Below are 14,339 nucleotides of genomic sequence, written 5' to 3'. Positions count from 1 at the left end.
TTTGTGTTGAATTAAATAAAAAATAAATTAAAAAAACAACAACATGTGAAATTTAATGTAATGTAATGATTCTGTGAGATGTTTCATGATGTTGGGTAGATAAAACACAACTGTCCTTAAATACCACTTGGACAGAATATCGCCATGTTTGAATGTAGCTAATGTCAGTGCCTCTGTGGGCATTCAATGACATTATGGTGCTGGGAGGCTTTTAAATGTTGTTTGTTGCTATTACAATGACCGTTAATAACGTTATATTGTCCCTTTTCATCTGGGTGGACCATACGAAGTTTTAAAGATGCTCCTCCGAGGCGCTTCTTTTTGTAATAAACCTTATATATTCATTTAGGTCCAGAATAACAGCGTTAAGTTCCCGCCTTCAACAGCTTTATGAAAGAGCCGGGATGGGCGGGGTCGTCCTGGGAGAAAACATATCACTTGACGGTAATATTTAGGAGCGCTCCATTTCCGCTGCCGTTAAACCCGCCCTCTCTGCGTTCTCGACCAATAACAGCAGCTGAAACTGAATCACTCCTTTTGCCGCTAAAACCAAACCAGCTCCATCTCTTTCTCTGTGTAAGGTCTTCTGTATGCGTGGAGCAAAGTCACACAAAACAGGTACGTTACGTTTTAACTCAGCATTTAACAGAAGCGTTGTATTGCGTTTCTGTATTATCTTATGTTCGACTCTTTGCACACTGACACTTTGACACTGTCGCCGGTGTATGAACAAGGATACCGTCCTGTCTGCTCTGTTACAACTCAAGTTTGATTACTTCGATAGATAAAAGATGAGTTTAGAAATACAGTTTAAACTATTAGCTGTATTTGTGAAGTAAGCCACTGTACACTCAAATGACGGTCAACAGTTACCTTCAGGACACACACTCCTTAGCTTATATCTATGTAGCCGAGACTGCCATCAGAAAAACGTCCAATTTAATATAAGTTTAGTTATCAACGAAGGTACAAACATCCTATAATATAACTTGATAACAATTTTGAAATCTTAAGTTTATATGGTAAATTCGGCTCATAGATATTCCCCAAAATGTACTTCAGTTAGCTGAAATCTCAACTTTAACATGTGCTCATTGTTTGCTCTGCTAACGTTATTCCTCCTTTGCGTTTTGGTGAATGAAGATAGTGGAATTATAACAAGTAATTGCTATTCTGAGAATATTAATTTGGTCAGCTAGCTTTGTAGTTAGTGAAAAGCGCGTTCAAGAAGACGTTATTTAATTGACAGAACTTCGTATCAAGTTTGTAATTTCCAGATGATAGTTGCGTCCTTATTTATTAAGCAGTCTGTCAGTAAGCAGAAACATATGAGCAAATCGTGCTTCATGACTGACAGCATTTTTGTACAATGTGTGTGTTTACACAGCTGATCCTCTACAGACTGACACATGTCTCAGGGGACAAAGCCACAGCCTGTGTGTGTGTGTGTGTGTGTGTGTGTGTGTGTGTGTGTGTGTGTGTGTGTGTGTGTGTGTGTGCAGTGGACTGCACAGGTTACTAACTGCTGGGTTCAAACATTGCTTCCCTATAGAAACTGTTATAGGCATCAGTAAATATTGTTTTGTTATTGTATTGTGTTGGAGTGATAACAATCTCCAGTTCTGTAGTCAGGGTTATGGTGGTTTAACTGTCCTTTTGTTAACATTTGGACCATGGATTGTGCTTTTGAATGTGAGGGATTAATTGTCAAAGATAATGTCTTTTCAAAATAAAAGATAACATGTAAAACATTTAATGACAAGCCAAATGTAAATGCTGCTGCAATATCCCACACACCCCAATATAATGCCTGGAGAGAAAAGTGTGTTCCAAAGTGTTGTATGATGAAAAACATTAACCATGAACATACATTTAAAGAAGTCTTTGTCCAGAAATCAGAAAATATTCACATTGGTAAGCTGAAAGCAGAGATTTTGGAAATGTTTGGGGTCATATAGAAACTGTTGTGAGTGCTGACATTTATCTTATAAAATATCCTTCTCAGTACGTATTTTGGTCACAATTCTTGGTGGAACAAATTTAATATTTATGTCGTGTGCTTTTATGTTTAAAAAAAGACTGTCAGCTGATACAATTATACAATATAATGTTTGCATCAGTCAGTTAAATTTGTGGAGGGCAATGTCAATCATTTATATGAAAGAGCATAGAAGCAAAAATACTTATTTGCTTCTAAAAAATAGTGACTTGTTTCCATGTCAATCTTTCTTATTAATAGTTGTTTTTATCAGTACTTCCTCTTTATTTCCAGCAGCTGAAAATGGGAATCCCTGGATTGCTGCAGTTCATTAAAGAAGCAGGAGAGCCCGTCAATGTGAAAAAATACAAAGGGCAGACGGTTGCTGTGGATACGTACTGCTGGCTGCATAAAGGAGCTTTTTCATGTGCAGAAAAGCTTGCTAAAGGAGAACCAACTGAACAGTAAGCATTTATATAATTATACCTGAAAGATAAAGAAATGCTGGTCTGACATATTCCAGTTTTTAATCTACTTATGATAAAGGTTGGATGCATAAACCTCATATTGTTCATTTCTTCACTTCCAGGTATGTGTGGTACTGTATGAAATTTGTGGACATGCTGTTGAACTTCAGTGTCAAACCAGTTCTGGTGTTTGATGGACGCAATCTGCCCTCAAAAAAAGAAGTGGAGAAGGCCCGCAGAGAGTGAGTGATAAGATAAACTTTATTGTCCCAAAAGAAATTTGCTTTGGGCTAAAAGTGCTGAATGCAGCTGCACATTAACAACATACATGACAGACACAGTGATAGGACCAAACATCCAAACAGTGAACACAATAACATAATAGGGTTGACATGGTTTCACAGTATTCAATTATATATTGTACAAAGTTGAATATTGCACATATTCCTAAGTAAACATGGACATGTTAAGGCACAAGGTAAAAAAGAAAAAAAATACAACAAATAAGCTACATAAAAACAGTAGTAAAGCCTATAAAAAATCCTAGAATGTGACTAATAAATAATAAATAGTAAGTGATAAATAATAAAAGTGACATCAAGTTAAAAGGGATATTTGCTTCTCCTGCTGAGATATGTTATGTCTGTCGCTGCTTGTCGTAGAGTGTTATGGATGTAGGGACCAGGGTATCTGGTTGGAATTGAAAAAGAGGCGAGAAATAACAAATTTATTTCTGATGCAATAATGATAAGCACAACATTAAGTTATGTTATCATTTATATATGAATAGCTTGATGTATTTATTCTGTGTAAAGCTTTTGTCCGCTCATGTAAATATACTTGCACCACAACATTAAAATACTCACTTCAGTAATAATATACATGACCATATTGTAAGTACTCAGTGCAGAAAAGTGTCACATGTGACTGTTATACTCATATATAATAACATATAATAATACAAAAGCAGGATTTTACTGTTGTCATTATTAAGTCATTTATATAGGACTGTAACTAATGATTAGTTTTATTATAGTTCCAGCTGCTGATTATTTTTTACTTTAATAAGTTGATTGGTTGGTTATGTAAATAAAAATAGAAAATAATGATAAATAACATAAACTGAACAAATATAATTACCCTCTAATCAAAGTTTAAAACCTTAACTCCTACAATTCCAGATATTTTTACACATTTTTAGACTTTGAAATTTAAGACGTTTTCAGACTTTTCAAGGATCTGCAGGGACCCTGGTAGGGACGAGTGAGAGTTTAAAACGAGATGTTGCATATGTTGTTCCACTACTGCATTTGTGGCTCCAGAGGGAGCTGTGTGTGAGCTGATCTCACAGCACTGGTGCTGTCATTAAACCTTTAACCTGTATCATAAGACAGACAGAGAGTGTGAGTCATAATATTGGTTTTGGTTAATTCTTTAATTGTCCAGCCCTACCATGACAGAAAATGTAAGCCCATTTTCATTCAGGTGTGTGAGAGAAGCAGTGATGAACTGTGCTAAACACACACCTAACAAACACACTCACTCATGTTATTTGAAGAACTGCATTCCTAAACTCCAACAGTACAACATGGAGGTATGTAGAGGTGCAGAGAGGAATGTACAGACCTGTAGACCAGTGACACTCAGTAGCCCTGCTACAAACAAATACTGAGACATCAGGAACCAAAAGACATCAAAAACTTAATTTTCATTACTAATTGTGTTTCATCACATACCCTCCAGGCGTAGAGAAACCAACCTTCAGAAAGGCCGGCAGCTCCTACGAGAAGGCAAACTCTCTGAGGCCAGAGACTGTTTTACCCGCTGTGTCAACATCACTCCAGCCATGGCTCATAACCTTATTAAGGTGAGGACTTCCTGTTTCCTGTCACGTGGATTTAAATGATATGAATGCCTCAACTGCTTTGGTCAGACAGCTTCATTTTCAGTATGTAATGACAGGTTTAAGAGATGAAGAGGGTACAAATCACTGCTCATCTATCTATCCATTTTTATTCATATTCAGTATCAAAAAAGCCCATACAAGTTATTAAAAATATAATATAATAAAAATAATATAGTTTTACTTGCCTGCTGTAGACACTGACATTAGTTACCCTGGTTACAACACATGTGTACTGCTGTATAGCATGTGTTACTGTATAATGTCAGCAGGGGGGGCTCAGTTTACACACTGCTCTACACAGGTAAATAGATTACTGCATTTTGGGTTTGAATGTGATGTTGCATCATACTGCATTAAAATTAAAAGAAGTCTACACTGCACATGCAAAATGTTTAGTCATCTACTAAATGGGAAAATAAACTTTAAGTAACTAACTTTGACTGAGAAATGAGTCCCATTATAAGTAGAATGACTAACCTCAGCTTACACTAGAGATAAAGTTTTAGGGGGTCATCAGCTCACCCAGATTCACAAATATGAACATGAATTGCATCAGATAATGCATTGGTCTCATGTTTGTGATATGACTGAAGCAGTTACATGATGCAAGAGTTGCTCATCAGCAGGCACGTTGGAGTTGAGGGCACTGTTTCCATACAGGGGTTTCAAACAGTGACTTTCAGTATGAAAATACACTAGAGTTAATATTAGAAAATGGTTAAATGGAGGGAAACAGCTGTATAATACTCTCACTTTATAATCTCTGACTTTGCTTTAAGCTGATGTGGTTTTACATAAACAGACTGTATGATGTGTTTGATGGAAGAACAGGATGTAGTACAACATGTGACTATCTGATGTGTTATAGATACGATTCTTCTGAATGTCACAGACACAACCAAAGTCCATTAAAAGATTGACACTTTTACATGCTACCACTGTATTTTATGTATTATTATTATTATTATTATTATTATTATTATTGTTATTGTTATTGTTGTATGGAGTTTTGTCAGTCTGACCTATTGCAAACACTGCTGCTAGCCACAGTAGTTCGGAAGCTCATCCACTTAACTTTAATTTAGTCATTTGTTAATCCATCCATCCATTTACCTCCACTTATCTGGGCCCAGGTTGTATTCATTTAATTAATCATTGTTATGTTCAGCTAGAAAGTACTGCTATAAATGCCAGTAAATTTATACACTTAAATAATGAATAATTGTAAACCTTATCATCCATTCATTGAGCAGTATGACCATGAAGAAGCTATTAAATTTCATTCCATGTGCTATTTTAAAGTCGTAATTAAATCAGGTGAACATTGCAGAAACCTGCATGGCTGCCTGCTCCTCTGTTTCTCTCTCTTGCTCTGTGGTTCTATCCAGTAGTGTTGCACGTTGGGGAAGTTAAGTATTTTTGTTCTTGAACCAGACTGCGAGGGCGAGAGGAGTGGACTGTGTCGTGGCTCCATATGAAGCCGACGCTCAATTAGCTTACCTCACTAAGTCTGGTTTGGCCCAGGCCGTCATCACGGAAGACTCTGACCTGCTGGCATTCGGCTGTAAAAAGGTAAACAAGTATTCTGTGTTAAGAACAATGAGGAAGTTGTCTAATCTGCAGGAGACAAACCTTTACCAGCAAAAATGAGATTATAATCACGCACGACAAAGTGTTTAGTCAGTGTTAAAAATGAATGACCAAATGCTTCAGTGTTTGTCCTGTCCTACAACCTCTGATCATACTCTGCCCCCAACTCCTAAACCACTCCTTCACAATCTTGCAGGTGATTCTCAAAATGGATAAACAGGGAAACGGCCTGGAGATAGATCAGAACAACCTGGGCCGCTGTCGCTCTCTGGGCAACATTTTCACTGAAGAAAAGTTCCGCCACATGTGCATCCTCTCCGGCTGCGACTACCTGGCCTCCCTGCACGGCATCGGCCTGGGCAAGGCCTGCAAGCTGCTGCGGCTGGCCAAAGACCCCGATATCCTCAAGGTGAGACCAGACAGTGAGATGGTGAAGCTAGATTATACTTTTTAGCAAAAGGACTATTATTATTTTAACTCGGGATTCCAAAGGTGCCTCACTTATAAGGAGGGTAGATCAACATGGGAACTTGCTTCTGAGGAATGTATGTTTCGGTCATCAGACTGAAATCAATCTGAAAATCAGCTCCTTGAAAGAATGACATCAGCATTCCTGAAGTTAAATGATACTAGGGGACTTTTGAAAGAAGAAAATAAACACGTTCTTATTGGAAATGAAAAGTTGAATTCATACAGTCAGCTCAATCTTATACACTCAAATACAAGCTTAATTGGTGTGGTATGACCAATAGCTATACATATAAACACTGAGTAGATATACTGTTCTGTGACTGACATTAATGAGTCTGCTTATTCATTTTGTAAGTCTTGAGTGTTTGACTAAATAATCTTAACTAACCCTAACCCGTGGTCCATATCAGCTGTGGTTGAAAGCACAGGAACAAGCTTATAAGTGTACCTTGAGTCCTTCTTGTCAGATCCCTACTTGTAATACCATTACAGTACATTTTAAAATGAACCATTATCTGAAATACTACTTGTGTCCACCGTGGCAGCTGATCAGGTTGCATACTCTCACATATATATATAATATTTAGTAATGAATATTAAATTGTACTTTTTCAATTACACAATATAAATGTTCTAATTATGCAAACTAGGTGTATTGTAAAACAATATGTATAGGTATGCAATCGGGCAGGGCGGTATAGATACACTCAAATATCTATATAATATATTATTATTATCATTATTATTATTATAATTATTATTATCATTAGTATTATTATTATAATCATAGGTATCGCAACAATATTGTAGGAATGTTGTGCTTTCACTAATTATTTACACAATGAGATTATTGATCAATAATCACCAGTAATGTGGATATAATGACAAAGTGGATAAAGTCGAATAATAGAACAGCTGTTGGGTAAGTTCAGAGAATAACAGCATTTTACTGTAATGCAGCCTTTAAAACCAGGAAAAACAACATTTATGACATATCACGATATTACGATAGCTAGTCTCATATCACGATATCAATATATTGCCCAGTCCTAGTATGCAATGAAAATAAAACGTAACTTTAAGAATGTAAATAAATATTGGTAAAAGGTTCTCTACACAGCTGTGAGTGTTTAATAAAATATGAAGCAAATGTATACAGGAATGAGTCAGTTGTAGTTACTTGTTACTTTAGCATTGTTAGGATTGTCATAGTAAAAGACTGTTGACACTGTGAGCTCTTGTCATCCTGTCAGGTAATCAGAAAGATGGGTCAGTACTTGAAGATGAACCTAGTGGTGCCTGAGCAGTACATCGAGGGCTTCGTCAGAGCCAACAACACCTTCCTCTACCAGCTGGTGTTTGATCCTGTCGGCAGGAAAGTTGTACCCCTCAACTCCTACCCAGAGCATGTTGACCCCTCCACCCTCAACTACGCCGGCCTGTATCCTCCTACCCTGAATAATGAAAATGATGTTCTTATAGTTAGAAATGGGAAACTGTATGTTCCTGTCTATCACTTGCACAGCATTATGTCCTTAATGATTTTGAATGTAGCAATGTAGGAGATGAAAAAGGCCTGCAGATGGCTTTGGGAAACCTTGACATCAACACAATGGAGAGGATAGACAACTTCAGCCCAGATACACCCATGACACAGGTATCACATCAGTTAAAGAGCAAGAGGGATGATGAAAATAAATGCCACACTTCATTTAGAACAAAAACACGGTTTATTCTGGAATGGCCTGATATTCCAGTTTCTAATTTCCTTTTCCCAGCCATCCAAACCCCGCAGTAAAAGCTGGAACGATTCCCCTGCCTCCACTGCCTCCACTGGGCCCAGTATCTGGAGCCGAAGCTTTAGGCCTGCCTCTGCTGCCCCGCCCCAGCCTGCTACCTCCCCAGAAAGGCCTCCCTCTACCAGGGGGAAGGAGAGAGTCATCAGCCTGGATGGTCTGAGGCTCCCCTGCAGAGAGCTGCAAGTGAAGAGACCCAGAGAGGGTGAGATGTCCATATGCACTGTTTAGATTACCACTGTTCACATACATGAATCAATCTCACATGATATGCAGCTCTACACGTTACTTTGTCAACTGAACTGAACTCTCTTCTTTTCCTAATGTAGACTCCAGTATATCAGACGTGGACGTTCTGCAACAGTACTCCTCCTCCAGTCAGAAGAGATCCAGGTCAGACCAGCAGCAGGACAAGCTGACGCCAATCAGTCAGCCCCGGCCACGTAATCGCTTTGCCACCCTGCTGCAGAGGAGGAACCAGGAAGCTGAGGAGGACGGCCAGGCCACATGCAGCAGGTGACGTCACAGGAATACACCCATGCCATTACTGACTAATCCTGACTCATATTTAAAATGGAGTACAGTTTAATCATACTATGTATAAAGAATGTAAGTGTACTTAATTGTATTATTTATAAATAATATAGAAGACAATATAGATTAAGAATGAATATAGGCAGTCTGTTGCAAAGGTAAATAAACCATTGCAGAGATTAATTGTTAGATTTCAGCAGGAAAAGGGACCAGCTCAACCATGATCTCCTGCCAGTTTTGTTTTAATTGCAAACAATGAATCATCACTCTGACATCTGATTCTGTGGTTTTTAAATGATGTCAGAGGTTGTAGCTGCTCCTCATGTAATACAGTGCTAATGACATTTGTTTAGTAATTGTTTTACATTAGGACAATAAAAGAGAGACGGTTAAGAGGAGAAATATTTTAACAAGTAGAGTACAACTGTCTTTGAAGAAGAAGATGAACATTTGATGAAATATGCTAATTTTCTGATGTCAGGATATATTTAAAGTACGGCATACAGCTAACTGGCCTAGCTAGTTGGCAAGCTAATGCTAACATGCTAGTCAGCTGTTTCACTTGGTTTATTCTTAACCTAGCATAAAGCATTTAGCTGTATAAAGACGTTATAGTTCATAAATGTGGACGCTCACATCATTATGCTTAGAGTTATAGTTATTGTTCCTAGTGTGGTGCAGATCTAACCTTTCTCTGTATTTTAGTGGTAAATAGGACACACCGGTGTATAAAAGACGCACTCCACTCTTCAATGAAAAAATACTGCCTTAATGGTGTGTCTTATACACCAGTTTTCACGGTATTTGTCAGTTAATTTCAACCAGGCATCCTTTTGATGTTGGCGAGGTAACCACTAACACGCTAGCCAGCTTAGTCAAGATAGCTGTAAAGCTAGTAAGCTTTCAATCACTTAGTGTTACTGCTATCTGCCACTTAGCAATGTAGCATGGTTGCTAACCAGCAAACCATTCCTCTTCAGTGCAACAGCACTTGTTGAACTTGATTAAATCGAGTGATTCCTGCGATTGTTTCCCTATGTTCCCCCAGAACTGTGTTCCCATAGCTCTATGTTCCCACAGTCCTATGTTCCCCCAGAGCTGTGTTCCCATAGCTCTATGTTCCCACAGTCCTATGTGTTCCCACAACCCTATGTTCCCCCAGAACTGTGTTCCCACAGTCCTGTTCCCTCAAGTATTTGCCACCAAATTAGGGCCTATGTTTCCTCAGGCCTGCTTTCTGACAGCACAGGTATGGCCATTCCCTAATCCACATATTGTTTTTTCATTTATGAAAAAGTTAGATTTTTATTGTTTTGTTAACTGTGGGAACATAGGGCTGAGGGAACATTGACACGTTCCTGCTGCGATTCATCTGAAATCAGATAATTTTGTTGAGATTTTGAAACGCTGGTGTGGCTGGACCATAAACTTTACTGAACCTCAGTTGCGGTTTTGTAGAAAACAGTGGACTGGATCAGTTGGCATGCTATAGCCGGATACAGTGACTGTGTGAAACTTCCTTATCAGGTCTGATATCTTCCAGTACAGTACAGACCAAAACCTGCACTCTGGCAACTTTTGCCATACCTAGCAACTCTGTTTATAGATTGTGATCAAATGTTTCCCCCTGCTTCCAGCCTGATCTAACCAAATATGGCCTGCAACTCTGCACTAACACACAGAAAGCTATTCTTTTAAAATAAGGATTGTACTTGAGATCACAATATATTCCAAAATAACAAAGATAAACAGTTTTTTCCATAGTGCATTCCATGGCTGCATCAAAGTTAATGCTGTATGTTGTTGATGTGTTTCTTCCCTCATAAAGATTCTTCAGCAACTCTAGTTCAGCATCCAGTCTCAGCACTAAGCAGTCTGCTCAGGAGGATTCACCTCAGGGTGCAAGTCCCACTCAGGAGAAGCCCTCTCCCAGCACCCAGACCAATGACAGCGACGGTCCCGACGTCCCATCTGTGGACACCCCCAGCCCACCTGAAACCCCCAGCACCACATCCCCCTGTTCAGCCAGTCAGCGTCGCAGTCTGTTTGATTGGTCGGGTAGTTCCCCCTCAACTGAGCGATCAAGAACGCCAAAGTCCACCTCAGGCCTTGGCGCCCTGCAGCAGTTTCAGTATAAGAAGGAGACAAAGACACAGACAACCTCTGGAGACACGTCACCCCTGCGTCTGTCCTCCACTGACAGGAACTCCACTGACAAGGATGACCTCCCAGACTCCCCTCCCTCCCAGGACAGCGCATACTTCTCCCAGTCCCAGCCTTACCTCATCTCCTTCGACAAAGAGGAAGCCCCCACCTACAGCTTCCAGTCCTCCTACCAAGAGGATGCTGCACCCGTAGGTTCACACAAATCTGCACCGCCTTTACAAGTGTCTATACGTGCTTTGCGGTCGGGTCAGCATTCACACATTCATCATTGTTAGTAATATGGTTCATAAGTGGGTGTGCTTAGAGCTGTTTGGGTGTGCATGACTTGTTATGTGTGTTTTGAAGCTAATAACAGCCCTTCATGTGTGCTTCCCCAGGAAATTAATTCAAGCAAAGATTCAGAGCCAGAGCGTAGTCCCACACAGTCAGCATCAGTGGCTAAGAAAGCCGCTATGCTCAAATCAAAGGTGGGTTTGATGAAACGATATGTTTTCAGATTTGTGGTTTCAGGGCAGTCCTTCTTGGTGGGGGGATGCAGGCCGAGGTCTCACACATATCACATAGCCTCTTCACCTTCATGGTATATCACAAAGTACATGCACAAGCACTTTTTTATTTTTATTTTAATATTATAAATGCAGTGATGATAATGCAGTCAGTTATGGTAATGATGCAGTTATCATCACAGCTCTGGTGTCAGCGCGCCCTTGAAAGCTGCTAACCTCAACCAATTTCATTAGCATGGGTTTTAATGTCCCATGATATGTGCAGTAATGATGTTAACCATGCTGACCATATATATTACCATCCCACTCATATACTGCCATTTTTTCATGATGTGACAGACAGGGGGGTTGATTTTATATACTGTATATTTATATATTCAAGGAGGAGAGGGCTTTTCCTGTATAGACAATTTCGAGGTGGCATCAAAATCAGGGTCTCCATGGATCCTATGACGTTTAAAGATAAATACTTAGTTTATTATCTTAAAATATTGTGTTTTTTAAGAGGGGACATACTCTACTTTACGCTAAGATAAGCTTAGTACTTAACACACAAACATGATATCAGTCCTCATCTCGGGGAAATAAGTGAACTATTCCTTTAAACACAATTCACCACACAATTAGAATTTTTTCTTTACTACATCCACCTGGATTCATTCATTACTTCTTGAAAGTGATGTAATTTATTTTCTTTTAATTTAATTTATAAACTTTTAAATGTTTTAACAGCAGTGTATCTGAAGACATTTTGTGTGGCAGTAAAATCTCTCTCTCTCTCTCTCTCTCTCTCTCTCTCTCTCTCTCTCTCTCTCTCTCTCTCTCTCTCTCTCTCTCTCTCTCTCTCTCTCTCCCTCCACACAGGTTTCAGGTCTGTCCAAGCTCAAATCCAGTAGTCAGAGTCCAGCCACAAAGGTTGGGCCGCTGGGCCCGGCCAGGGTCAGCGGGCTTAGGAAGAAGTCTGTGGGATCTGGGAAGAAAACAGCTTCCACCAATAACGAAAACAACCCCGGAGTCCAGGCCACCATCAGCAGCCTCTGGAAGAACTTCAGCTTCAAAAAGTAAAAGAAAAAAGTTAAATGAAGAGAAGATTTGAACCGTTGGTAAACAGAATGGAAGAAAGAAATGTTTCCAGACTAAAATTCCTCATAGATTTAATCCGACTGCATACCAGTGGATGAGGAATCCAAACATGCAGATTCCTCAGTTTACATCCGCATGAATGTTTTTCATTATGAACCTGCACCTGCAAATGACCTGAAAACACTGTGCTGATAACATCATTGTTGGTGTCTTTTGCTTTGCGTTTCTTACTAGTTACTGCATTACTGATGACACAGTTATGACTGATCCTGTGACATCTGCAAAGCTATGTTTGTTTTGAAGCTCTATCTAACTTATACTCACTCAACTTCTTATCCTTACCACGTTCTGTGGTTTAGAGTCTGATGCACACAGATCTGTTTAATCTTAAATAGTTGACTGATAGTTTCTGTTAGTGTCACCATCGTCCAAACTCTGAGTATGACACTGTTTCAAATCAGTGATATCAGTAGTTATAGTGAAGATGGTAATGAAAGTGTACACATACATGGGTTTCTGCAACATGTCAGAAATGTATCCTCATTCACCCTTTACAATTCTTATTTAACATCTGCTTCATAGGTCAGTTATAAGACTTTAATAAGAACAACGTTTTGGTTCCAGGTTGTGAAAACTCTGCACCAAAATCCATTTATTTACCATGTATTCATATCTCTAGTCAGACCTGATGAATGGTGAATTCAACTGAATCTCATTATCCTTTATGAATTACATGAATATTAATGACTCAATGAGATGTTTCACTACCTGGCAACCCTAAAGTTCTAATTAAAGACTTCTAGCTGATCTATAAAGCATTTAGTAATAGCATATAAAAAAAAATCAAATCAATAGTCATGGAGGAATTTTAGAAGATTATTTATTTACCCAACTGGACTGGAAATCAATTGATGTCAAAGTAGAAAAAATAGTTTTAGTCTCTGATATGAGAAATGACATCTAACTGTCATTTTAACATTGTGTCCATCATGATTGTGTTTTTCAGAGACACTCAGAAGATGAGTCCCTGTAAGAAAGGACAGCCCATGTCTCCAGTCAAAGACAACCTGCTGGCCAGCTCCACTTAGACGGACATGAACTTAATCACCAGCTTCTGATGGATGCTTAGAATGTTTGACACGGTGCTGAGCGCTGTAAGTGTGTGTGTGTGTGTGTGTGTGTGTGTGAGACACCTTTAAACATACCATGTATGTTCATGATTTGTCATCAACATGTTTCTTAATGTACATTTTTAAATAAAGATACTATGATACAAGTGTATCCTATGTGTGGCTTTGAGTTTCCTAGCTGTACACAAGTTGTATGAAGAGTTGGTGCATAACATCTGTCTAGCTGATGTGTTATAACACAACATTTAAAGAATGTCACATAGACTACTGTAAAATGCTCCATGCATACCTGACTGTTTACTGTTACCTACGTGCAAGCTGAGGAATGACCATAACACTGCTGACACCCAGTGTGTTCACAACAATGTTTAGTGTCTTCATCTGTCAGCCTGAGCAGAAAACTATTGGTTGTCTCATTTCATGAGTGTGTGCTCTTGTGCACATGTATGTAAGCCTACTTGTTTTGACAAGGAGATCACCCAGTGGGATTGTTTTTGTAATCTTGTTTAACATATAGATTTGCATCAATCTCCTTGTACCTCTGTAGCATACACAGCAGTAAAAGCAACATCATATCAGATCAAACAGTTTATTCATGATAAACTGATATAAGGCATTCACGACATCTTCAAATGTGTACTTCACCTCTCTACACATTGAAAATATCAGTGAAAGCAAATTTCTCCTCTCAGATTGTTTCATTTGAATCCTT

The 14,339-nt window shown here is 38.9% G+C and overlaps 1 protein-coding gene across 1 annotated transcript; it reads left to right on the top strand.

Annotated features, from left to right (window-relative positions):
- The first annotated feature begins 2,281 nt into the window (after positions 1-2,281).
- On the top strand, positions 2,282-13,674 carry exo1 (exonuclease 1). The gene is made up of 13 exons (XM_053333090.1): positions 2,282-2,442; positions 2,568-2,687; positions 4,189-4,312; positions 5,786-5,923; positions 6,138-6,350; positions 7,666-7,853; positions 7,967-8,069; positions 8,191-8,413; positions 8,538-8,724; positions 10,571-11,096; positions 11,286-11,375; positions 12,279-12,475; positions 13,504-13,674. The coding sequence occupies exons 1-13, from the start codon at positions 2,282-2,284 to the stop codon at positions 13,583-13,585; spliced, it is 2,352 nt and encodes a 783-aa protein (XP_053189065.1). The 3' UTR covers positions 13,586-13,674.
- Positions 13,675-14,339: the final 665 nt, after the last annotated feature.

The sequence above is a fragment of the Scomber japonicus genome, chromosome 14 (assembly GCF_027409825.1).
Source record: "Scomber japonicus isolate fScoJap1 chromosome 14, fScoJap1.pri, whole genome shotgun sequence".
Classification (NCBI taxonomy): domain Eukaryota; kingdom Metazoa; phylum Chordata; class Actinopteri; order Scombriformes; family Scombridae; genus Scomber; species Scomber japonicus.
Note: the sequence above shows the minus strand (reverse complement) of the source record. Positions and strands in the feature narration are given on the sequence as shown.